The 24,293-nt window shown below is 59.8% G+C and overlaps 4 protein-coding genes across 22 annotated transcripts in view; 3 read left to right on the top strand and 1 right to left on the bottom strand.

The window, feature by feature from the left end:
* The window catches only part of RTEL1 (regulator of telomere elongation helicase 1), a 29,887-nt gene extending 27,087 nt beyond the window's left edge, over nt 1-2,800 (top strand). For 4 of the 15 annotated variants that reach the window (XM_026503912.4, XM_044385934.3, XM_057312414.1 and 1 more), the window contains 7 exons: nt 137-338; nt 507-647; nt 1,159-1,275; nt 1,469-1,705; nt 1,784-1,945; nt 2,042-2,363; nt 2,443-2,800. In XM_026503912.4, the coding sequence (XP_026359697.3) occupies nt 137-338; nt 507-647; nt 1,159-1,275; nt 1,469-1,705; nt 1,784-1,945; nt 2,042-2,363; nt 2,443-2,548 (1,287 nt within the window). In that variant the 3' untranslated portion in view covers nt 2,549-2,800. Of the gene's footprint in view, nt 1-136; nt 339-506; nt 648-1,158; nt 1,276-1,468; nt 1,706-1,783; nt 1,946-2,021 lie in introns of all 15 variants that reach the window. The other 11 variants (XM_057312417.1, XM_048222233.2, XM_057312416.1 and 8 more) reach the window with 11 other exon arrangements.
* A 311-nt stretch (nt 2,801-3,111) lies between these two features.
* On the top strand, nt 3,112-4,852 carry TNFRSF6B (TNF receptor superfamily member 6b). Its single transcript, XM_026503921.4, has 3 exons — nt 3,112-3,750; nt 3,887-4,090; nt 4,427-4,852. The coding sequence occupies exons 1-3, from the start codon at nt 3,309-3,311 to the stop codon at nt 4,708-4,710; spliced, it is 930 nt and encodes a 309-aa protein (XP_026359706.1). The 5' UTR covers nt 3,112-3,308; the 3' UTR covers nt 4,711-4,852.
* ARFRP1 (ADP ribosylation factor related protein 1) lies at nt 4,802-12,592 on the bottom strand. 2 transcript variants are annotated; one of them, XM_026503925.4, is made up of 8 exons: nt 12,485-12,592; nt 11,673-11,771; nt 11,376-11,463; nt 11,098-11,180; nt 7,654-7,735; nt 7,362-7,432; nt 6,670-6,770; nt 4,802-6,599 (listed from the first exon to the last, which is right to left on the bottom strand). In XM_026503925.4, the coding sequence occupies exons 2-8, from the start codon at nt 11,763-11,765 to the stop codon at nt 6,512-6,514; spliced, it is 606 nt and encodes a 201-aa protein (XP_026359710.1). In that variant the 5' UTR covers nt 11,766-11,771; nt 12,485-12,592; the 3' UTR covers nt 4,802-6,511. The 2 variants fall into 2 exon arrangements, with proteins under 2 accessions (XP_026359710.1, XP_048078195.1); XM_048222238.2 differs by lacking the exons at nt 11,098-11,180; nt 11,376-11,463; nt 11,673-11,771; nt 12,485-12,592 and adding an exon at nt 8,464-9,054.
* Nucleotides 12,133-24,220, top strand: ZGPAT (zinc finger CCCH-type and G-patch domain containing). Of its 4 annotated transcripts, none has more exons than XM_057312421.1 (7): nt 12,133-12,210; nt 13,166-13,812; nt 21,610-21,743; nt 21,913-22,068; nt 22,951-23,070; nt 23,160-23,559; nt 23,794-24,220. In XM_057312421.1, the coding sequence occupies exons 2-7, from the start codon at nt 13,229-13,231 to the stop codon at nt 23,930-23,932; spliced, it is 1,533 nt and encodes a 510-aa protein (XP_057168404.1). In that variant the 5' UTR covers nt 12,133-12,210; nt 13,166-13,228; the 3' UTR covers nt 23,933-24,220. The 4 variants fall into 4 exon arrangements, with proteins under 4 accessions (XP_057168404.1, XP_026359703.1, XP_026359704.1 ...); XM_026503918.4 differs by lacking the exon at nt 12,133-12,210 and adding an exon at nt 12,630-12,734; XM_026503919.4 differs by lacking the exon at nt 12,133-12,210 and adding an exon at nt 12,741-12,842.
* Nucleotides 24,221-24,293: the final 73 nt, after the last annotated feature.

The following is a 24,293-nucleotide window of genomic DNA, read 5'->3' as shown; positions in this document are numbered from 1 at the left end:
CCCTCCCTCCCTCCCTCCCAGCCCAGCCGGGCCCGGGGCCTAGGGCAGCCCTCCCAGCAGTTACCCTCTGTAGTAGCGGCGGCCCCTCGGGAAAACACAGTGGCCCGGCTGATGGGGCACCTGGTCCTGTGTCCAGCAGGAGGGGCTGGCCGCCGGTACACAGGCAGGCAGGGCCAAGCTGTTCATGGTGGCCGTGAAGCAGGCGCTGAGCCAGGCCAGCTTCGACACCTTCACCAGGGCCCTGCAGGACTACAAGGGCTCCGACGACGTGGAGGCTTTGCTGGCCCGCCTCGGCCCACTCTTCGCGGAGGACCCCAAGAAGCACAGCCTGCTCCAAGGTGCCCTGGCCTGCCGCGGTCACCCATCCCCGGGGGCAGTGCTGCGGCCATTGGGGGGTGGACACCAGGGTCCACGGTTGTTCCTGCTCCCTAGAGAAGATGGGGGTGGGTGGCCCGTGATCCCGGAGCCCCCAGCTCAGCACGGTGGCTGCACGGTGCACCCCGCAGGCTTCTACCAGTTCGTGCGGCCGCACCACAAGCAGCGCTTTGAGGAGGTCTGCCTCCAGCGGACAGGCCGCGGCTGTGGCTACCGGCCCGAGCACAGCCTTCCTCAGAGGCAGTGGGCACCAGCAGCCCCGGGCCCCAGCGGTGAGCAGGGCCCTCAATCCCCTCTCCCCCCAAGAGCAGGGCAGCCCCCTGCTCCTGCATGGGACTGTTCGTGCCGGGCAACTGCATGTGTGTGTCCCAGGAGCGTGCACAGCCCAGGCCCCCTGCGAGTCGCACAAGCATGGTGGGCCCTGCACCTCCAGAGCACGGGAGCTTCTGTCCCCATTCAGTAACGGACCCCTGAGCAGGGACTTCCTGAACCAAGGACAAGTGTCATGGGGACCTGACGTAGAAAGACTCTTTGGCCCCCAGGAGGGTACCTCCCAACCTTAGAGTCTCCTTCTGGGTTTGGTGTCCACTGGGGAGAGTCTGTGCTGGCCCCCTGCCAGCAGTTGGCTCCGGTGGGAGCTGCAAGTCTGGGTCCCTCTGCTTGTGGTCTGCGGGGGGTTGTGGGTCTCAGTCTCCCCTTGGACAGACCAGCCTTCTGTCCGGGGCACACTCCAGACCCTTAGGGACCAGCTGGGTAGCTCCTTGTGTGTCCATGTGCCTTCAGGAGGGAAGGAGTGTGACTCAAAGCTGACCCTGTCCCAGGGTGCAGCCTGGCAGCTGGACCCCGGACAGCACCTGAACCAAGGCGGGCCCCACCTGGTCTCCGGGCCAGCCCCTGCAGGTGCCAGTCCCTGAACCAGAAGCAGAGCTGAAGACCCCCGGCGGGGAGGAGTCTCCCTGGGGTGGGGGGCGTGTTCTTGTTCTGCACCCCCAGAGGGAGGGAGGCGGCTGGTGTGAGGGTGTCCCCAGGGTGCCCGTGGCACTGTCTGGGCCCCCAGACCCCTGGCGTGGTCCAAGGCCCGTTACCTCCTCAGCAGGGGACCCCGGCAGCTGTCCAGACGAGGGGTCTAGAGACCCCGGGACAGAGAAGCAAGGCCCGCCTGCTGTGCGCGCCTACTTGGCGGATGTCCGAAAGGCCCTGGGGCCCGCAGGCTGCAGCCAGCTCCTGGCGGCGCTGACCACCTACAAACAGGACGACGACTTCGAGAAGGTGGTGGCCGTGGTGGCCGCGCTCACAACCTCAAGGCCTGAGGACTTGCCCCTGCTGCAGAGCAAGTGGCGGTGGAGGGGGCTGGGAGGCTGGGGTAGGGAGGCTGGGGGCGGGGCTGAGCCTGACCCTCTCCCCACAGGGTTTGGCATGTTCTTGAGACCCCACCACAAGCGGCGTTTCCAGCAGACGTGCACAGACCTGATGGGCCCGGCTGCCCCAAGCTCAGGTACTGGGCCGCCAGGCCCCCAGGAGGGGAGCCCCACTGTGCCTCCTGACCTTGCCCACGGTGCTTCCAGGCCAGGTAAGCCAGTGTCCCCCGAGCCCCACTCAGCCCAGCAGGCTGGGCCGCAGAGAAGCTGCAGCCACCCACCCTTCAGACTGGCTCCTCTGTTTCCAGGCCCCCTCCAGCAAGAGAAACCTGGGAGGACCCAGAGCAAGATCTCGGCCTTCCTTACACAGAGGCAGGCTGGGGATGCGGGGGCTCCCAGCCAGCCCCCCAGAGCCCCCCGCAGGCATGCCCCGTCCGAGTGGGGTAGGTCTCATGAGAGGGGCCGCAGGCAATGTTGGCCGTGGGGGCAGACGAGCTGCCACGTGCTCATGGCGGCCCCCTTGCCGCAGGCCTGGCGTGCCCTGGCTGCGGGGCAGAGGACACCGTCCCCTTCCGGTGCCCCTCCTGCGACTTCCACCGCTGCCAGGCCTGCTGGCGCCAGCTCCTCCAGGTTGGCAGCTGTCCCCCACCTGGCGGGCCGGGAGGGGCGGCGGGCAGCGGCACCTGTGCAGCGCTCCGTGTCTCCACAGGCGTCTAGGACGTGCCCGGCCTGCCACGCCCCCGCCAGGAGGCAGAGCATCACGCAGGTCTTCTGGCCAGAGCCCCAGTGAGCCTGGAGACCCTGGGGCAGGCTGATGCCGCGTGGACACCTGGGCCCGCCTGGATGCCCTGAAGCCACCTTGGGGCCTGGGGTTGGTTGGCTCACTTTCACTTCCCTTGGCTGCTGGCTTGTGGGTGGAGCGTCAGGAGCTTCGCGCCAAGCCTGGAGCCCCGGACTGGAAGGGGGGGGGGGAGCCCTCTGCACCCTCCTCTGTGGGACCCGTGTGTGGGCAATGGACCTGCTTTTAATCAGGTGACTGGCTGTCTAATAAAGTTGCTGACACTGTTGGTGCTTGGTGGAGGGTGCTGGGAAGGAAGATGTGGGCGTCTAAGTGGGGTCCCCCTCCCATCCTGTCCACGTAAGGGCATGCTGAGCGCTTTGTCCGCACAGCAGTTGGGAAGATGTGTGACACCAGAGAGGAGTGGAGTCTGGGACATCCCCTCGTCCACCGCAGCCGCTGGACCTGGTGCGGGGGCGCGCCCTCACAGGCCCGATCCCTGGACTCTGTTCCCAAGCAGGCTGGCGCCAGGGGGGGGGGAGAGGGGGCTTCCTGGTGGGGGAGGGGCCACGGGGGTGGTGACGCTGCTGAGAACCGGGTCAAAGCATGGTCCCCTGGAGGTCGTGAGCCCTCCCCCAGGGGCGTGGCAAGGCCGGCCCATATAGGCCCGCACCGCAGCCCAAGTCAGAGTGTGGGGTGGTAGCGGCTAGGGTGGTGCTGCCAGTGCCCGGGTGCGTCGTCCTGGTGTCCCTGCTGCCGGGCACGGTGGAGGCCGAGCCGCTGCCCCAGTGAGGGCCATGTGGACACCGGAAAGGCGGGGCCCACCGCCCCTGACCCCACCGTGGGCGCTGCCCACCCTGCTGCTGGCTCTGGTGGCACACACAGCCGCCGCGGCGGGGACGGCGGGCACGCCGCTCACCTACCCATGGCGGGACGCGGAGACTCAGGAATGGCTGGTGTGCAACCAGTGCCCCCCAGGCACCTTCGTGCAGCGGCCGTGCCGCCGGGACACCCCCACAATGTGCGGTGCATGCCCCCCTCGTCACTACACCCAGTTCTGGAACTACCTGGAACGCTGCCGCTACTGCAACGTCATCTGTGGAGAGCGCGAAGAGGAGGCGCGGCCCTGCGAGGCCACCCACAACCGGGCCTGCCGCTGCCGCCCCGGCTTCTTTGCACATGCTGGCTTCTGCCTGGAGCACGCGCCTTGCCCGCCTGGCACCGGCGTGGCTGTCCCTGGTGGGCACCGGGGCCTACAGTGGGCAGCAGCGGTCCGGGCGGGCAGCAGGGCTGGTGGGTCGTGGCCTGGGACGTCAGCCACCACGGAGGACAGCACCCCAGGTGCCCCTGACCTTCCTCCCCATCTCATCCCCAGGCACCCCGAGCCAGAACACGCAGTGCCAGCCATGTCCCCCTGGCACTTTCTCAGCCAACAGCTCCAGCTCAGAGAAGTGCCAGCCCCACCGCAACTGCACGGCCCTGGGCCTCAGCCTCAACGTGCCAGGCTCCTCCTTCCACGATGCCCTGTGCACCAGCTGCACTGGCTTCCCGCTCAGCACTATGGTGCCAGGAGGGCCAGGTGAGTAGGGGAAAGGGGATGGGGACTGGGGTGGGCCAGGTGAGTCTGGTGAGGTCAGCCTAAACCCAGCCCTGGAGCATGCACCGTTCAGCTGGCCTCTGGGCAGGGCCTCCCACTCACCTGGGCGCCCTTGGGTGGTGCCAGTGAACAGTCTGTGCACAGGGCTTCGGTGCTGGCAGGTGATGCTCTCCTCCCCACGCCCCCGGGGCTCAAGCTAAGTCCCAGGGAGTTTAAACTGCCTCCTGGAGGTCCCACAGCAGTGACGTGGCATCTCAGCCCTGCACCCACTCGTGGGCACACGGAGGCCTCTGCCACTGTGTCCTGACCCTCCCGCAGGGGCTGAGGAGTGTGAGCGCGCCGTCATCGACTTCGTGGCTTTCCAGGACATGTCCTCCAAGAGGCTCCTACGGCTGTGGCAGGTGCTGGCGGGCCCAGAGGCCCAGGGTCTGGTGGCGCCGAGGGAGGGCCGCGCAGACCTCCAGCTGAAGCTGTGGCAGCGGCTCACGGAGCTCCGAGACACACAGGCCGGGGCGCTGATGGCGCGGCTGCTGCGGGCACTGAGGGAGGCCAGGCTGCCTGGGCTGGAGCGCAGCGTCCGCACACGCTTCTGGGCACACTGAGCACCCTGCCCCCTATTTATTCTCCCAAGCTTTGGCCCCACGTGGATGTCGCCCCCACGGTACCACAGTAACCTCGACTGACCGACTAGGCTCCTGTTGCACTAACTGTTTATTTTTTTATAAAGCCATTTTGTACAATGGGTGTGAAACTGTCTACGGAGTGCATGGCAGGCACATCTGGTGGGGACACCCCCCTGCTCCCCATGCTTCCTCTGGCTGCTGGTCACCCCCCGTGGGACACACCCTCAACAGGAGGGATTGTTAGATGGCCAGCGGGTAGCAGGTGTGTCCCGTCCGGCTGGGGGCCCCGTGGAGGTCCCTGAGGCTGGCTCCATGACCCCCTAGGTTACGCTCTGTGGCTATGACAGTGTGGGGGGCTCTTGCTGTGCAACAGGACCCAGCTTGGACAGAACAGCAGAAGCCTGTGCCCTGGGCCACCAGGAGACCCTTCCCTCTCACCCTGCCCCTCCATCTGAGCTCCACCCAGTCCCAGCATGCAGGGGATTTCCCAGGAGGGGACCCGCCAAGGACCTCCCCCAGGCTGGGTGCGTCCCACTCCTTTTCTGGGAAACAAGGCTTTTCCCCTCAGGCAGGCTCAGAGAAGGGCTGGACTACTCCAGATGCAGCCTGGGGGACTCCCGGCCGGCCCCATGGGCCCTGGACCCCGTACCTGACCCCCACGAGGAGCCCATGACTCCCGGTGAGTCACCTCACCTGCAGTTGCATCCCCCCCGCCCCCTGGCCTTGACTCAGCCTTCTCAGCAACCCCTTCCAGGCTCCCACCAGGGACTGGATCTCAGACAGGAAACCATCAGGTCCCCAGCTCTGGCTCAGCCATCCCCATGAGCAGGCAGGCAGTGCCCACGAAGGTCACAGCTCGACCCTGGGTGCCCCTGTGTTGTGGTCACTGTGTTGGAGGGGCGATGGACAGCAGCTCAGACCCCCGTCATTCTAGACACACCGTGGCCAGCAGTCAGTGCCAGCTCCAGCAGGGGCCATGTGGGGAGGGTCCCGAGGACCAGTCTCACCCGGGGAGACTGTTACCAGGCCTGTGGGTTTCGACATAGCTTGTCCCCAGACGGAAGAGGGACCCCGCCCCTCTCCCCCAGCTGGGAATGAAGGCCCAGCACAGAACCAACCTGGGCTCCACGGGAACCCAGCCCGCCTTCCCAAAGCCCCCACCATGCACGCCCCACGATGGCAACCGGCTGTCCCAAGTCAGCAACAGACACACGTGGAGGGAACACTCCCTCCTTCCCCTCCTGCTGGGGATCAAAAGGAGGTGATGTCAGGCCAATGGAAGATCCTCGTGCCCTGTTCTGAGGGCCCAGAACCCCGGGCCCTGCTGCCCTCCAGCAAAGGCGGCCAGGTCTCCCTCTCTCAAGAGGACACCAGCCCCCACCCCATCTCCAGGGCCAGAGAGGACAGAGACAGGACAATCAGGATCCCAACAGCCGCCTCCGTGGGGAGCTGCACGGGGCAGCACCAGGGAAGCCTGTTTCCAGACAGGACCCCCCGGGAAAGGCAGGCAGGGCTGCCGGGGCAGCAGCTCCAAAGGGAGACCTCATCCCCAGCAGGGGTCGTGTGGGGGTCCTGCTGCCCCGACTCCCCTCAGCAGGAGCCTTCCGATACCTACACTTGTACGGACACAGGGAAAAGTTTGTCTTAAAGATAAAACAAAGCAAACGAAGAAACCGAGAGCAAAGCAAACCCACCCCCAGGACTGGTGGCAGGGAGCCAGCAGGAGCGCCCCTCTGGCACTCAGGGATGAGTCGCGGGCACCACTGGGCGCCAGCCATGCCTACGTGATGTCCCTCTGCCGCGGCGGCCGGTGCACGTTGCGCACGACGCACTTCACCATCCACTCGATGCCCTCGCGCACCCCTTTGCTGTGGAGACGGCAGGCATGAGGGAGGGCCAGCTGCAGCCCCCAGCCCCGGGGCCGAGGGCCCCACTCACCCTGTGAGGGCCGAGCAGGCCTGGGTCAGGCAGTCGCGCCTGCCAATCTTCGAGGTGCAGTCGCTGAACGCAGTCTTGATGTCGGGGATTGAGAGGCAAGTCTGGGGGAAGGCGAAGCAGTGAGGAGCAGGGTCCCACGCACTGCAGGAGACGCCCTGCTCCTGGGGCAGGACGTGGTCTTGGCAGTGAGGGGCTGGGCTCAGGGCTTCTCTGCCTAGAGGGGTCCTGCAATGAGTGGTCTCAGAGAGAGGACGGAGCAGGTGGCATAGACGGTCCACAGGAAGTGAGGGATAGACAGAAGTGATTTCCAATGCCCCGACCCGAGGGCACACGTGCTACAGAACAGGCCCCACAGAGTCCCCACCCCCCATGCAGACAACCACAGAGCAGCCACTACTCAGCTGAGGCAATCCCAAGGGCGGCAGATGGGCCAAAGTCAGAGCTGACTCCCACCCTGGGATCCCTTTGCACACAGGGTCTCCCCACCACGCCTCCAGCCATGCCCGGGGCAGAGGCATAGGCCATGCCCATCCTCCTGTGGAGAGAAGGTGCCCTGCAACGTGGGAGGGCTATGTACACCCGGGACACATACGGCTTGGGGTGTCCAGAGCAGACACCCTATCCTCCACCCCCAGCGATGGGGCACGCTTACTCTGGGGACCACTGTGGGGATGCTGGGATGAGAGGCTCACCTCAACGTCCTGCTTGTTGGCCAGGACCAGGATGGGGACGCCGTCCAGCACCTCACTCGTGACCATCTTTTCTGGGGTAGGTAGAAAAGTGCCAGTAAGTACCCCTCACCTGCCTCTGACTACCGAGGCCTGCCCCCCTCTCTACTAGTGTGCATGCTCACTCTTGGCCATGGCCCCATCTGCCTGGCGTGGGCCTGACGTCCGGCCAAGGCCAGCTCCAGACACACGGGATGGGCAGACTGCACCTGACCGTTCCCCAGCACCCTCCCAGCCCTAGCCAGGCTGTACCCACCAAACGCTCGCTTGGACTCTGACAGCCTTTCCTCATCCGTGGAATCGATGACATAGATGACGCCGTGGCACTCTGCGTAGTACTGGGGAGAGGCAGAAAGGGGGTGCTGGGCCACAAGCACCTGGCCACCCAACTGGAAGGCTCTTCTGCGGTGCCTTCAGGGGGTGGAGGGAAGGGCAGAGTGGTGATGCCTAAACTGCTTCAGGGGGCTTGCTGACCTTGGGCAGGGGGCGGCCACCACCCTCTGTCCACTTCGCGGGTGCTGAGCCCCCAAACTCTTTAGCATCTGCTCCTAAAACCGCCCACGACCACTGGCCTAACAAGTGGCTGGAGAGGAAGGACAGGACTTGGGAGCTGGAGCCCAAACCAAGCTGACCCCCATGCAGTCCTGGAAGCAGAGGTCACGTGCCAGTGTGGACGGCAAGCCCGGTGGCCATACCACTGATAAGCCACAGAAAGGACACCAAAAGGAGAGGCAGGGCTCAGGACTGGGCCAGCAACATGGAGCTCTGCAGGCTGGACTGGGGCCAGGAGAGCTGTCAGCCCTAGGCATGCATACAGCAGTGGTGTCAGAGCCCAGGGCCTGGGGAAGAGAACTGTGCAGACAAAACTGGGCACATGCACCAAGTGGGGAATGTGAGGGGTGGGCTCATGGAGCGTGGGGCATGGGGGACACGGCCGCAGACTTGGTGACCCCACCGTCTACCCCAGTCAGAAAAGAAGACAGGAAGTGTCCACATCTGCCGAGCCGACAGCAGCATCTCTGCCCCAGCTGTCAGGGGAGCCCGGAAACCTGGGACATCCACGTACACGCGATGCGACAGCAGGCGGGACGAGCTTGTGGCTGGGGAGCTGAAGACCCTGGACAGGTGCAGGCCTGACAGCTCCGGGAAACTCTTGGGGTGTGACCAGGGCATGCTGAAAAATCCCCCCCTCCCCATCTTGTGAGACACGCTTTTGTGTCTGTGCTTGCTGCAGAGAAGGAAGCCCAATGCAGGTGGCCATCCGGGTTCTGCAGGCCGCCAAGTCACACACACACACCTCCCCTGGCCTACACACTGGGTGATGGAGGGCTGCAGGCGCTCCAGGCAGCAAGCTGTCTTGCGACTGACAACTAGGACCTGGCCGGCCTGACAGCAGAAGTGTCCATGGCGGGAAGGGGTGCTGCATGGGGCCGGCAGCAAGCCCGGGGAGAGGGTCGCCTCACAGCCCCTGCAGTGTGCGACCCAACCCAGGCAGACGGGTGTCAGGTGATGGCCCGGCAGTGGTGAGAGCAACGGACGCTGGACATCCGGGACTGTGCATGAGCAGCACCGAGGTCACATCAGGCTGCATCAGCCCCAAGGCACCCTGATGGCGGCATCGCCCACAGCCACGCTCTAGAGATCCTTTGGGTGTGGCCTGCAGGGACAGAGGCCAGAAGTGCCCCCTGTGGCAGGCACAGGAGTCCACTAGTCTCATCTGTGTGGGAAGCTGTGGCCCAAAGCTGGTACATGAACAGACCCACAGGCAACAGCCCACAACCTGGATGGAAGCGGCGCACATAGGGAAGGTCTACCAGACATCTACCTGGGACAAAACGACAGCAAGCCCAACACCGTGTCCCCGTGCCAGACTGCGCAGGGGGGCCAGGCCCCAGGACGCAGCACCTGGGAATAGGGGAGGGAGCAGGAGCTCTACTTCCCATCCATCCTGGTGACCCACAGGGGGCTCTGCTGCCCATCCTCACAGCTCTGGGACCCAAAGGGCTGTGAGCATGGTCACCACCAAGGAACCCCTTTACCAAAGGCTCAGGAAGGGACCTACTGGGTCACAAATCCTGGCTGCCTGCTAGGCATGCTGCACACCGTGGGTTCAGAAGAGACCCCGCCCTGGCAGGGATAACTGACCCCAAGAGTGGAAGGCAGGGTACCCCTCCACGGGGGGCCAGGAAGCTCATGAGGAACCCAGAGCTCAACCGAGAAGTGGGGCTCAGCGATCAGGGGTTCAGACTCTTGTGATGACTCACACCACGGGCAGGAGCGGTAGCTAGAGCAGGGGACACTGCCAGCTGCAAAGCCGCCTCTCCTTCCTCCAGCTTGGCCTTAGGAAATAGCCCCGAAGGAGCCACGCCCCAGTCAGAGGTGTGACACGAGCGGTGGGCCATGCGCCCAGTGAATGAACCTGCTGGCTCCCGCAGGAACTACCTGAACCCACCGAGAGCCTCATCCCCAAATCACAGCTGCCCAAGGCAGCCCACCGTGGTGACCCACCAGGCCAGAAGGGTCCTGGTCAGCTTGGCCTGACATGGGGCAGCTGTGAGGAGCAATTCTCCTCCAGGGCTCCCTGCTGAGCCAGCCACCTGAGCTGACCCTTGCCCCTGCCCAGTCCCACGCTCTCCCAGCTCCCCTCCCAGGAGCTGGTCCTCAACACACATCCTGCACCCCAATCTCCGTCTCGGCACCTGCTCCTGAGACTCTGCCCTATGACGCAATGTCAGGTCCTGTCTCATTCCCCTCGTGAGTCTTGGTCCAGAAGAGCAGGCCCTGGCTTCACTCTGTCTCGGTCCAACTTAAATGGCCATGGAATCTGTTGGTAAACTTGTAGCCACAGGACAGAAGTCAGACCAGAAGACGACACTTCAGAGAGACTGGAAAAAGGTGACTGGGTCCCGACTGCTGCAATCAAACCAGAACTCAAGACCTGGATACTCAGTTCTAAGCACAATGACAACTAGTAAGCGTCGGGGTGAGCACGCCTGTACTCCCAGAATTGGAGCAAGCACACCACCACCACCAGCGTTGGGACAGGGACATTTGTGCCCCGGTGTTGGGCTGCACCAATCCACCAGGAGAGGGCTGCCTACGGCAGAGACTAGGTCGGTCCGGCTCACTGGGGGACCACAGGGCCCGGCACCGGCTGAGATGAAGACGACCCCAGTGTGGGGTGTGTGGGAGGAAGAGCTCCACACTGGGGCCCCAAAAATGCCCCAAACCTGCGTCAGGGAGGAGGCAGTGGCTATAAGCCTCTGAGGACACCCTCCCCTGATGGGGAAGAGGCCACCACAGAGAACAGATCCTAAGGCGGAACGGACGGAAGGGGCACCAGCCAAGGAGACGCGGGCCCCAGTGATGTAGCTGAGCATCTTGCGGGCGTCGTTCCCTCCCCACATCTGTTTCTCAGCCACTTCTTGTCTTGTTTTGTGGTGATTAACAGCAAAATCTCTAACTCAAAAGGAACCAAGTGTGTCCTCACTCTTGGGGGAAGGATGCGGGAGTTGGAATAGGACTGGGGGGAACCCTCAAGAACAAAGCAGGTGATAAAGCCGCTGACGAGACAGAAACAAAAGGGAATCCGCAACTTTCCCGAGGAAGAGGAGGAACGGCGGATGGGTGTCACCCGGAGAAAAATGAAGTGAGGCACAGGCAGTGCGTGGCCAGGGACCCTGTGTGGTGACTCTCTTACCTTGTCCCACAGAGACTGCAGCTCTTCCTGGCCCCCTAAGTCCCAGAACATAAGGCGAGCCTTCCCTACGTCCACAGTGCCGACTGGGGAGAGAAGGGAAAGGGTGAAGCCAGGGCCCTGGTCCCTGACATGCCACCTCCCGGCTCCAGGAGAGGGACGAGCCACTCTGGGGTACCCCGACTGCGGGGCCCACGGGAGCTGCTGACCATCTGCCTGCTGGCATCACAGCTGCCTCGGGAATCAGCCCCACAACCCACAGCCCTAAAGGACCCCCTTACTGTTCAGACCCACGGTGGTAGTGATTTTAGACAGACTCATCCCCTTGTAGTTCTTGTTAAACCGGGTTTTTGACTGTTCCAAAAACGTCTGAAAAGAGAAACAGGACGACAGATAAGGGCTGGATCTTTCCAAACCTGTGTCCCAAACATCGCTCCCGGGGTCTCTTCTACGGGAGCTGGGGGGGACTGGCCGGCGGCCTCCAGCGGGGTTCGGATTCTGTGCAGGCAATAAACATGCAGCGAGGGGTATGGATCCCGGGGGCGGGGGGGGGGGGGTGACGAGGAAGAAGCACCAACCGTCTTGCCAGCATTGTCCAGACCCAGAATGAGAATGCAGTACTCGTCCTTCTGGAACATGTACTTGTACAGGCCGGACAGCAGCGTGTACATCCTGCCCTGCGCGCCCGAAGACACAGGTCATGGGACGGTTTTGCGCTCACCCCGGGCCCCCCCCCCCCGCCCCCGAACTCCTCCCCCGGCCGACCCCCCCCCCCGCTCCCCAACTCCTTCCCCGGCCGACCCCCCCCCTCGCCCCGCCCCCCGAACTCCTCCCCCGGCCGACACCCCCCCCCGCCCCGCTCCCGAACTCCTCCCCTGGCCGGCCGACCCCCCCCAACCCCGTTCCCGAACTACTCTCACGGCCGACCCCCCCCCTCCCCGCCCCCCGAACTCCTCCCCCGCCCCGCTCCCCGCCATCACTCCCACTCCACCCCTGCCCCTCCCCGCGCATTCAGCTTCTCGGAGGAGGGGCAGGTCCCGGTCCCCGTCCCGGCCAAGACGTCAGATTTCCCCGGGCTCGGCGGCGCCCCCGGCCGGATACCCCCGCCCCCAGCAGGTACCCGGCAAACTCCCAGCGGGGAGCGTCCGGCGGCTTTCAGAAGCGGGGCTGCGTGGGGACGGCGGGGCGGCGGCCCCGGAGAGGCCATGCGACCGGCAGGTGGCGCGGACCGACCGGGACGGGAGGCCGCCCGGCCCCCCGCGTTCGACCTCCGACGCCCAGACAGACACGGGGTCTCACGGCGGAGCCCGGTCTGCGAGTCCCCGCCGCGCCCTCGGGCCCGGGGCCCGCCCCACCCGCCCGGGAAGTGGCGACTAGCCCCGTGGCCTACCTCGCGCCCGTCCGGGCCGCGGAGCCGCCGCACGCCTGACCCCGCCGACCTGTGCTGACCCCGCGCTGGCCTCGCGCGGCGCCCGATGGGACGCAGGCCGGCGGCCCGCGGAGGGCGGAGCCGTCCCGGCGCTCCCCGCGCGCTGCGTCCCGGCGCTCCCCGCGCGAAGCACTTCCGGCGGCGGCGGCGCTCGGGAGGAAGTGCCGGTGGGCTGCGAGGGCGGAAGCGGGGGCGCCGGCCGCTCTAGCCGGTGAGGCCGGCGGGGTCTCTATGGCGGCAGCCGGGAGCCCGCGCGTAGGAGGAGGGGCCCGGCCCGGGCGAGGGGGCGCGATCTGGGGCGACTGGGCCGGGGCCCGAGGTGACAGGTCAAACGGAGATGGGCTGAAGCCTGGGGCGGGGAGGCCGCGGCCGGAGCGGAGTCGGAGGGGGGAGGGGCCGCGGGGCGGGGGGCGCCGGGCGCGGAGGGCAGGGAGCCGAGGCTGTGGGGCAGCGGCCGGGTCCGAGAAGCTCTCCAGCCCTTTCTCTCGTCTCTAAAACGGGAGGGAGCCGTGCGTCGGCTCCGCAGGCTGTCGTGAGGACCGCTGAGCGCAGCTGTGGGCACAGGGGGCTGTCAGCCCCGCGGGGGGGGCGCCGGCAACAGGGGCGGCCGATCCGGGGCTGAGCGGCTTGTCCTTCTTGCAGCTCTGGTTCCCGCGCCTCCCGCTGAGGACCCAGGGACCCGCGCCTGCCCTCCGTCCTTCCAGGATGGACGAGGAGAGCCTGCAGAGCGCCCTCCAGACCTATGGAGCCCAGCTGCAGCAGGTGGAGCTGGCGCTGGGTGCCGGCCTGGATCCCTCCGAGCTGGCGGACCTGCGCCAGCTGCAGGGGGACCTGAAGGAGCTCATCGAGCTCACCGAGGCCAGCCTGGTGTCTGTCAGGAAGAGCAAGCTTCTGGCCGCACTGGATGGAGAGCACCCGGCCCCGGACGATGCTGAGTACCTGGCTTTCCAGAAGGCCGTTGCGGAGGGGGTGGAGGTGCCTGTAGCACCCGGGGCAGAGCTGGAGACCGTTCCCGAGCGAGAGGCCAAGCCAGAGCCCAGCCGGCCTGGGCAGGAGGAGGAAGAGGGCGAGGACGAGGACGAGGAGGAGTGGAGTGGGAGGAAGGTGAACGCGCCCTACTACAGCTCCTGGGGCACCCTGGAGTATCACAACGCTATGATTGTGGGCACGGAAGAGGCCGACGACGGTTCCACGGGCGTCCGCGTGCTCTACCTCTGCCCCACTCACAAGTCCTTGAAACCCTGCCCGTTCTTCCTGGAGGGAAAGTGCCGCTTCCAGGAGAACTGCAGGTAACTCCCTCCCCTGGGGGCCCGTCTGGGCGTGAGGGCTTCCCCGCAGGCTCAGGGTCGCGGTGGGTCTGACCAGCAGACAGCTCTGGGGCCGGGTGGGTTCTTAACGGCGCTGGCCTCCGTTGCATGTTTATTGGACTTTCTTGACTAAATTGAGGGTGCCCCCCATCACTAGTTTCATTCTTTAGGGTAAAACTCGTAAAATAGACTTTATCACGGAGCTGGAGAGCGCAGCGCCCTCACTGTCCACACCCCGATGCCCGCTTCATTGTGGACCGGCCCTTGCCAGCCTCCGTTCAGCTCTTCTCTGTCCTACTTTGCTTTCTGGGACTATTTTAAAGCAAATTCCAAAAATTACTGGTTTTTTATCTATAAATACTTAAGAATGTACCCCTAATAAATTTAGCTATAACATTTTGTTCACATTGAAATTTCCACAACCGTTGCAATGATGTCTTGTTTTTATTAAGTGCATAACTTTGCTTTTGCTCCTTTTTATTTCATCTTTGGAGGGAATATTTACTGAAATGTCTGGTAGGTAATTTTCTTTTTTTGTCAATAATCCAGGGAAACTATTTCTAGTTCTTTGGTCATCATCTTTCTTTATAGACTGTTGCTGGGTCCAGAGTGGTGTTTGACACATTTTTCTGTACGTCTTTCTTTCCTTGTAAGTTTTATCGAAGTGTCGCATACGTACAGGAAAAGTGCATAAATCGTAAATGTACTTGATGAGTTTTCACAAAGCAGACCCATCCGTGTGCTGGTGAACAAATCGGTCAAGGAACAGAGCAGTAGGCTCTGTTGTCCTTTCTGCCATTCGTCCCTCTGGGGTCCCTCCACGCCCCTGGGTGACACATCCCTGTGCTGCTTTCTCGAGGCCAGGCGCTGCTCCTGGAATTGGACACGGATTAGCTCACCTGTGCATCAGCTCCATGAGGTGGGCCCTCCTGTGGCTAAGGTTGCCTGGCTCAGAGGGGCAGCCTGTGAGCCGGCACCAGGGGCGGGCCCACTCGGAGACCACCCCCAACTGCTTTAGCTTTAGGCCCAACGGATGCAGCCTACAACACCCACTCACCACCACGGACTAATGAGCCATTTCCTGGCATTTGCTTAAAAATTCATTTATTTGTCTGAGGAAGAAAGCATGCGTGTGCGTGTGCGGGGTGGGGAGGGGCAGAAGGGGAGGGAGAGAGAGAGTCTCGAGCAGACTGCCTGCTGATTGCGGAGCCTGACTCTGGAACCATGACCTGAGCTGAAACCAACAGTCTGATGCCCAGCCGACTGAGCCACCCAGGCACCCCTGCTTTACATTTTTAAAAAATAAAACAAAAAACATTGAAACGCCCTCGACTCCCCACTCTGTCACAGCCCCTCCCCATCCTGCGAGGCTACAATCACAACTCAGTTGTGTTTCCCTCTAGCAGATATTAGCTCTTCACAGACATGAGTGTATGTACGAAGAGTACGTAGTTAGGCTATTTTTAAAACGTGGTATCACACAGTATGGTTCATTTTGCAGCTTGCTTCTTTCACTGCACGTGCTTTTGAGAGACGTCTATGTTGATACCTACAGAACTGTTTAGTTCATTTTAACAGCTGTTATTTTCCCTCACGAATATGCCACATTTTATTTATTCTGTTGCTTTCTGATGTTTTCCAATTTTTATTACAAGCAACTTGCTGTGAACATCTTGGTACCTGCCAAGAATTTCCATAGCACCTAACCCGTGTGGAGAGGGTATGCAGAGTTTCCGTCTCCATATGAAGTACAGTTCCCAGTCCCTAGCTCTCTCTGGAATCGCCAGCCTGTGGTAATATTATCCGACTTGCAGACTCTTGCGCGCTGAAAGCTGGGAAAGTGGTATCGTGATAGGATTTGTATTCCCTTGATTCCCAGTAAGATGTAGCATCTTTTTGTACATTTGTTATAACTTAATCTCTGTATTTCAGTCTCCTTATCTGCGAAACAAATGAGAATTATCTTTCATTGTTGTTGGGAGAATGGAATGCATTAATGTGTGCAAAGAATGTGAACGGTACCTTACATGGTGTAAGGTCACGGTAGATGTTAGCTTTACCTTGCTGTAGACAACTCAGATGTGCGAAGTAAGTACACAGTATGGGGATTACTGTAGCCCCCTAGCAGTCACCACTCGGCTCACAGCTGCGAATTTGCCAACCCCCTGCGAAGCCCCTCCACGTACCTCAAACCAAACGCAGTCTGCTCCCTCCTCCAAAAATGACCACTATTCCAGACTTTTGTTCTAGTCACCTCCTTGTGTTTGTTACAGCTTGTCACCCAAGCGTGACTGTGGTTTGGACACTGCAGTGTAATCTTGCTCAGTAAGCTGCTATGTCTGAATCTGGCTGTGCACACCCTTCTCCCTGCCTTTCCCGGTCTCACGGTTGACTGGAGCACTGGGCCCGTCACTGAGCACCACCGGTGCCGTGCGGCACGCTCCTCTGCCAGCTGGCAGCGGGGTTGAGGGAGCTGTCCCCACGCAGGCTCACCCGCTTTGGCAGGACTCTGGTGCTGTTCTTTCATCAAGACATACTCGGTGTCTAGTTTTTCTGTTGTGATGGTAGCAGCCATTGATGCCGTTGGGGATCAGGGCCCGGTGCACTGATTCAGCGGGATCTTTCTGTCCGTTCATTCTCATTTGCTAGCCATGAAGAGATGCTTTTCTCATCTGTGATTTGGCTACCCAGTGGTACAGTTCGTATAGAAAATGCAGGATACATGCTGGATTTTTGCATTTTCTTTACGTCATTTCCAAGAAAATGAATTGATTCTCTTTCATCCTGAGAAGGTAATAAATAAGCTTTAAAAAATATTTCTAATATCCTTATGGACTTACGGATTTCAGTATATTTAACAAATTTCAGTCTGTTGAGATGCTGATTTTCTATACAGGTATCCCCCACTTTTCAAAAGTTCATGTTACAACACTTTTATGAAAGACGTGCATTAGTAACTTTTAACGTATTGTTGTCTTTGGACCTGCAAATGAGTCTCTTATAGATAGCATAGAATTTGATCGTTCTTTTCATCCATCCTTCCGGTTTATGTACTCCACTTGCATCTCAAGTAGCTACTGATGAGGAAAGACTGACCTCAGTCATCTTATTACTTGTTTTTTCTTTTTTTTTTTTTTTAAGATTTTATTTATTTATTTGACAGAGATAGAGACAGCCAGCGAGAGAGGGAACACAAGCAGGCGGAGTGGGAGAGGAAGAAGCAGGCTCACAGCAGAAGAGCCTGATGTGGGGCTCGATCCCATAATGCCGGGATCACGCCCTGAGCCGAAGGCAGACGCTCAACCGCTGTGCCACCCAGGCGCCCCTTTTCTTTTTTTTAAGATTTTATTTTTAACTAAGCCCTACATGCAGTGTGGAGCTCGAACTCACAACCCTGAGATCAGGAGTTGTGCGCTGGGTGCCCTTGTTTTCTGTAGGCCTTATGTCACTTGCTTCTCCGTTTCCTCATCATTGCTTTCTTCGGTGTTTGTTTTTTCCGTCGTATCACTTTGATTCCCTTTGATTCTTTTTGACATATTTTTATGTTATTTTCCTAATGACACTCTCTGGATTATGGTTAACATAGCAATCTAGTTTGAATAATGTCAGCTGAGCCTCCATAGTGCACGGAAACTCTACCACACAGTCCACCCACCCTTGTGTCGTTACTGTTAAAAATTACATCTTTGTACTCGTGTGCCCAGAAATACAGGTGTAGGACTATTACTTCATGCATTTGTCTTTCAAATCACAGGAAAAAAGGATGAGTTGCCACCCCCCGAAAAAAGTAATAATAATACTGGTTTTTATATTTACCTATGTAGTTGCTCTTATCAGTGTTCACGTGGCTTGAGTTATGGTCTAGTGTCCTTCTGTTTCATGTGAAGGTCTCCCTTTTAGCATTCCTTGTAGGGCAGGTCTATGAGCAGCGAACTCCTGTGCTCTTGTCTATATCGGGATGTCTTAATTTCTCTTTCAAAGGATGGTTTTGCCAGATATAGAATTCTTGGTTGACAGGATTTTTTCTTTCTTTCAGGACTTTTAAGTATGCCATCCCGCTGCCTTCTGGCCTCCATAGCTTCTGATGAGAAGTTGGCAGTTAACCTTATTGAGGGGCCCTTGTACACGAAGAGGGCCTTCTCTGTCACTACTTTCAGGATTTTCTGTTTGTTTTGGGTTAAAGGAACTGTACCTGTAAATGGGCCTTTAGTGACATGGTGGTAAGGTGTGAGACGGGAAGCGTTCTCTAGTCCTCGGATCAGACGGCAGGCTTTTAGGGAGCCTGTGCACCCAGATCATGAGCTTCACGTGGACTTCTCAGTCACACACATGCCCCATCGAGGGGGCACAGGACGGCTGGACTGGGCTGGATTTCGGGGTTTCTCCAACCCCCAGTTCAACTAGGTCCTGATAAAACCCCATCAGATTAGGCTCCGTTGAACAGTTTCCCCTGAGGACAGGCCTCATTAAAAAGAACAGAGTAGAGTGCTCAGAGGTATTTCAAGATGGTCCCTTTCCCCCTCTCTGCAGCATTCACTGTGAGAACCTGGTAGAGCTCCTGGAGTGAAACTCACAAAAGCGTGAGGACCCTGGGATGGCTGGGTGGCTCGTCGGTGAAGCGTCTGACTTTGGCTCAGGTCATGGTCCCAGGGTCCTGGGATTGAGCCTGCGTCGGGCTCCCTGCTCCGTGGGGAGTCTGCTTTTCCCTCTCCCTCTGCCCCTGCTTGTGCTCTCTTTCTCTCTCTGTCTCTCAAATAAAGAAATAAAACCTTTATTTAAAAAAACGTGAGAGCCCCATGGGCCCCCCTGGAGGTTCGAACTCTCAGACTTGTGCACACCGAGCCACCAGCAGCCCTCAGTCACAGTCAGGGTCACCTCTCCAGCACTGGGTCCTGCGGTGGCTCCTGCCAGGGGCTTACCGCACTGGTAAGCTGTGATGCTCTGTTAGCTACCTGTTGGTCTCTCCAACTTTGGCCAAGCAGTGTGCCCTGTGATCTTTCTTCTCTTACGGATCTAAGAGGAGTTAGTGATTTCTTTCATTTTTTTCAGCTTTTTAGCTGTGCTTCCAACAAAGGGGCAACTTCCTAACTTCTTACGCGCCGGACGGACGCCGGAAGTGTCCTGTCTAGTGAGCCGCTCGTTCTAGTTACTGACTTTTCAACTTCGGAATTTCCCCTTTATTCTTTTTATCTATTCTCTATGTCTGTTTTAAGATTCACTATTTCTTGAATCATTGTCATTATATTTTTATTTATTGAATATACTCACACTATCTGCTTTGAGGTCTTTGCAAGATTCAACCTAGGGGCCCACTCAGTCAGATTCTTGTTTTCCTAAATATGGGTCACAGTTGACTGTTTGCATGTCTCCTCAGTTTTTATCGAAAGCCGTACATTTCGGATAATATCTGGTAGCCGCTCTGACTCTGCCTCGCTCTCCTCAGCAGGCTCTACTGTGTGTTTGCTGGACTTCCGCTATGAAGTCTGTTCCTGCTCAGCTTCTGCGGGCTCTGCTCAGACCTCTTAGTTTATATTTACTTTTTAGCCTGGCTTTTTAGGACTCGCGGTGTGGCTTAGCGGCCAGCCAATGATTTAGGCAGAGGTTCTTCTCAAACACTCTTGCCCGAGAGGCTTCTCCCCACCGGTCCATCAGTCTCTGTGGGCTGAGGGGCACACTCCAAGTGCAGCCAGCCCCCAGTCCCGCTCTGCTTTCACTTGACCCCGGCATCTCTTGAAGCTCCCAAAGCGTGCACAATGTTTCCTGGAGAAGCAGGGGCGCTTGAGGGGTGGAGCCCTTCTGTGGTCATTTCATTTTCGGGTCCTGAAGTACCTGTTAGGTCCTTGCTAAATACCCCCTGTTCGACAGCTGGGCCCAAAGGCACCAGAGCTGTCCGTTTTATCCGGTTCGTCCCTTTACGAGGCCCTGGGTCTCATCCCTGTCATACTTCCACCCAGGGGCCAGCCGGTAGCACCCCCCCTGTGAAGGCTGCAGACATTTCCACCTCCCGTTCTGACCCAAAGCTGGGCACTGTTTCAGAAATAATGACTTCCATTTCCAGAGTTCTGAAGCTGTGAGTTTGGACCATTCTGCTTAGTTTTAGCCTTACTTTTCTATACTTGGTCACAACTGGAACTCAGAACCTTCTTTATAGTTCTAAATACTTGTTTTCAGGTTCAGGTTTTGTTTACTCTGGAATGCATTTCCATGAATGCTGTGAGGTAGGTGATTGAGTTGGGTTTTTTTAATACGGGAGACCAGTTTCTAATCTCTTCCTTATGAAACCAGCAGTCCGTCCTTTCCTGACTGGTTGGTAGTATCCCCTCCGTCGCATAGGACGTGTTGCGTGTGCGCGGTGCTCTTCCCGGGTGCTCTTTTTCTTTCCATTAGTCAATTTGCCCATTGTCTTAGTTTTAAATTCATTTTACAGATATGCCATTAACTACTTCTGTATTTGGTTAACATCCTTTGAGCCAAATCTTTGCATACTTTCATTATTATTTTTCTAGAATCATTTCTTAGACGTGCTTTCCCAGATTGAGGAGGGTACCAAATTTTCAGGCTTCTATTATCACTGAAGATTCCTGCAGAGAAATTTTCAGTGGTGGTGTCTGGGGTCCCGTGTCTGGGGGCATGTGGAGAGCGTGTGTGTGCGCACATGTCTGTGAAGCCACCTGTGTCTGAGGCGCGCGTGTCTGTGGGAGTGCTGAAGTGGGTGTGTGTTTGAATTCAGTCGTGGGTGGAGGTAGACCTCCTGTTTTGAACACATCGGTTGCTCCTTGGTTGAACAAGGGTTTCCAAGCAGAGTCGCCACTGCACTGCGTTTAGGGCCCGGTCTTGCAGCTGCTGGTGCTGCGCCCTCGTTGGCAGTGTCCTGAGGGCCTGAGGACAGTCAGGGAGGAGGAGGAACTGCCCACAGTCTTGCCAGGGGAGGTGTCCAAGGCCATCTTTGTCCACCCCTGAGAGAGGATGGAGCCCCTTCCTTTGCGTCCCCTGTGCCACCACCGGTTCCCGCCTGGAAGGACTTGCCATGGGCCAGCATCAGCTCTGCGTCGTGGGGTAAATGCCGGTCCCCGATGGCTCCTGTAGGGTTAGGACGGTTTCCTCTTTGAAGTGCTGGCACAGGGGAGTGGATATGTGGTTAGTCTTTCATGCCTTTATTTGGGAGAGTTGAAGTTTGTAGTCCTTTGTCCCCACATTTCTTCCTCTTTCTTCGCCTCTTTCTTCTCCCCTCCCCTCCCCTCCCTCTCTCGGTTTTGGTTTTAATCTCACTGGTTCACTGATATCTAAAGGTCAGGACGTCACTGTTACACCTGTTCTCCTACTTGGTTTGGGAAGGACTCAGTCCTGTGAGCGCACATACACAAACACACCCGCCTTGATTATCTGCTCGTGCTGGGGCCTCCTGCCTGCCCGAGAGGCGACGGGAGCTGTAATCCCACGCTTCTCTGCCCACCACGTTGTTACTCTACCCAGAGGGCTGGAGAGTGGTGCGAAGAAGCATCATGTCCTCAGGGTAGCCAGGTCCATCCTGCAAATGAGAGAGTGTGTGTGCGCGCGTGTGCGCATGTGTGTGTGTATGTGCTTGCGTTTGTGTGCAGAGGTATATGTACGTGTGTGAATGGATGTGTTTCTATGCACACGTGTGTGTGTGTGTGTCCGTTTGTCTCCCGTCTCTCCCTCCCTTCAGGGCAATGCCCAGGCAGGTGGACTAGGTTCTCCTCGGTTCACTTGCCCCTGGTGCGCTGTCTGAGCCCCTGTCCCCTGCGGTTGTCTTGGCAGGTTCTCCCATGGGCAGGTGGTCTCTGTGGATGAGCTGCGCCCCTTCCAGGACCCGGACCTGAGCTCCCTACGGGCCGGCTCTGCCTGTCTGGCCAAACAGCAGGATGGCCTCTGGTACCCAGCTCGGATAACCGGTGAGGCTGCCCACGGGCCTCTCAGACAGGGCCCTTCCTGGAGAGCCCTGTTCCATGCCCAAGCGGAGCGAGACCACCCTCGACCTCGGTCCCACCTTCGTTCCAACAGTGGGGTTCCTACCACCTTTTGAGGCCACTGACCTGGCCTGTCTTTGTCCCTTGCCTCCAGATGTGGATAACGGCTACTATACAGTCAAGTTTGACTCACTTCTGCTGAAGGAGGCCGTGGTGGAGGGGGATAGCATCCTGCCCCCACTGCGCACAGATCCCTCAGGGTCCTCGGACTCTGACGGCGGCGACGCGGATGACCCTAGCTACGCCAGAGGTATGCCGGCAGGTCAGAATCCCAGAAGCCAGCAGGGGAAGCACTGACAGCAGTCACTGTGCGAGGCTTCCGGCTGGCGGGGCCTGTGACCATCTAACCAGACAGTTGGAGGGTGTGACTGCAGGGAAGTGGGCTGTGCTCAGCAGAGGGGGCACTCGTGCCTGAGGAGGTGGGGGGAAATGAGAGAGTGTGTGCAGGGTGTGGGGCAGATCCTGAGACCCACAGATGCAGAGACCTGGCTCTTGTCTTCAGGGAGCACATGTGAGGGTTACAACTCCACGCCCTGCACGCTCAAGCAGTGTCTGCTAAGTCAGGTCAGACACGCAAGTCAGCATGCAAGAAGGGGCTGGCGGGGCATGGGGTACAGGCAGGAGCAGCTCCTTCCAGTGGTCTCCACACGGGCTGGGGGTCTGGTGGGTAGAGGAGAGGCTGTGTCCGGACAGCCTGGGGCAGGAGAGTTTCAGGAATAGCTGGAGGCATCCAGCCCTCCCGAGGGGTCAGTTAGGGTGTAGAGGGGAGGCATTCCTGCGGATTCTGTTCTGTGAGTCGGTAGTTTCTGAACCCCCGTGTTCACGGTGGTGGCAGGGAGGACCGAGCCATGAAGGTGGTGGTGACTTTCTATAAGGGGAGGAGGGGAGCTCACCGCCTGAGAAGGCAGGTCAGGGGAGGGCTTGAGTGGGGAGGTCTAGAGCAGACTCTGCCACACTCGGCCCTGAGTTCAGCCTTATAGTCACGTGCCAACAACAGGTCTGGGCAATTGATGGAGAGCCCAAGGTGCAAGGCTTCATGGCCTGGGCCAGAGCTGAGCTCCTGGGCTAACACGGGCTGAAGCCGGGGTGCTCCCCATCTGGTGGGGCCGAGCCGCTGCCCTCTTTCCTGCAGTGGTGGAACCCAGTGCTGCTGACCACGGGACCTGCAGCTCCGCTTTCGCTGGCTGGGAGGTGCACACACGGGGCATCGGCTCCAGACTCCTTGCCAAGATGGGCTACGAGTTTGGCAAGGGTGAGTGTGTGCTGCCCTGGGGAGGGGAGGGGGCCGCCACAGCCCCACTGGGGTCCGGCAGCAGGAGTGCCAGCCCTGTGCACCCCCAGGTCTGGGCCGACACGCGGAGGGCCGGGTGGAGCCCATCCACGCTGTGGTGCTGCCTCGAGGGAAATCTCTGGACCAGTGCGCAGAGATCCTGCAGAAGAGGACCCGGGGCAGGGAGCCTGGCGCCCAGAGGCCCCCGAAATGCCAGGGGCGTGGGGGCGCACGCCCGCCCCCCCGAAATGTATTTGACTTTCTGAACGAAAAGCTGCAGTGCCGGGCGCCTGGGGCCCTGGAGGCTAGGGTGGCCCCCCCAGGGAGGAGGAGCAGTAAGGAAATGTACCATGCCAGCAAGAGTGCCAAGCGGGCCCTGAGCCTGCAGCTCTTCCAGACGGAGAAGAAGATCGAGCAAACCCAGCGGGACATCCGGGGCATCCAGAAGGCCCTTGCCCGAAACACCGGCCGGTATGTGTGGGGCCAAACTCCAGGCAGAGGGCAGACCCCAGGGTGGCAATACCTTCAGCCCTGCTGTGGGCACCCAGCCCCCGGTTCCCCTGTAGGAACTTGCACTGACCCGAGGGTAGTAGCTATCCGAGGAGGGGCTGGCTGCTTGGAGGAGGATGGGCAGCGGCCACAGCAGTGTGGGGGCTTCGTGCCAGTGGCCCAGCAACCCACCCTGAATGCCAGGCTCCTCTCTAGGCACAGTGTGACGGCAGCCCAGCTGCAGGAGAGGCTGGCGGGAGCCCAGCGGGAGTTGGGGCAGCTCCAGGCGCAGGAGGCAGGCCTGCAGCGCGAGCAGAGGAAAGCGGACACCCACAAGAAGATGACTGAGTTCTAGAGCCCCCGTGCACGCAGTGGACAGAGCTCAGGGACCCCAGCGCCTGGCCTCCCTCTGGAAGACTCGCTGTCACCCAGCAACTAGATGCCACTGGCAGAGGGGCTGGCCTGCTCCCAGACTAACCCCTGCGGCAAGCCTTCTTGCTGGCCTAGGGCGTGTGGACACTGCTGAATGGATATGGGGCTGCAGGGGTCACTTCTGGACACTTACTTGCCCGTTGAGCCCACCTGCCAGTGTCTTAGGGGTCTCCTTAGCTAGGACATTAAAGTGCTTGTGTTGTGTCTTTCAGTGAAGGCTCAACTGGCTTGTGGGGTCTTTGGGGCTGGAGGGGTCTCTGCACTGGGCCATGGGGCCGGGCTGG

Source organism: Ursus arctos, unplaced genomic scaffold (assembly GCF_023065955.2).
Source record: "Ursus arctos isolate Adak ecotype North America unplaced genomic scaffold, UrsArc2.0 scaffold_16, whole genome shotgun sequence".
NCBI classification, from domain to species: domain Eukaryota; kingdom Metazoa; phylum Chordata; class Mammalia; order Carnivora; family Ursidae; genus Ursus; species Ursus arctos.
Note: the sequence above shows the minus strand (reverse complement) of the source record. Positions and strands in the feature narration are given on the sequence as shown.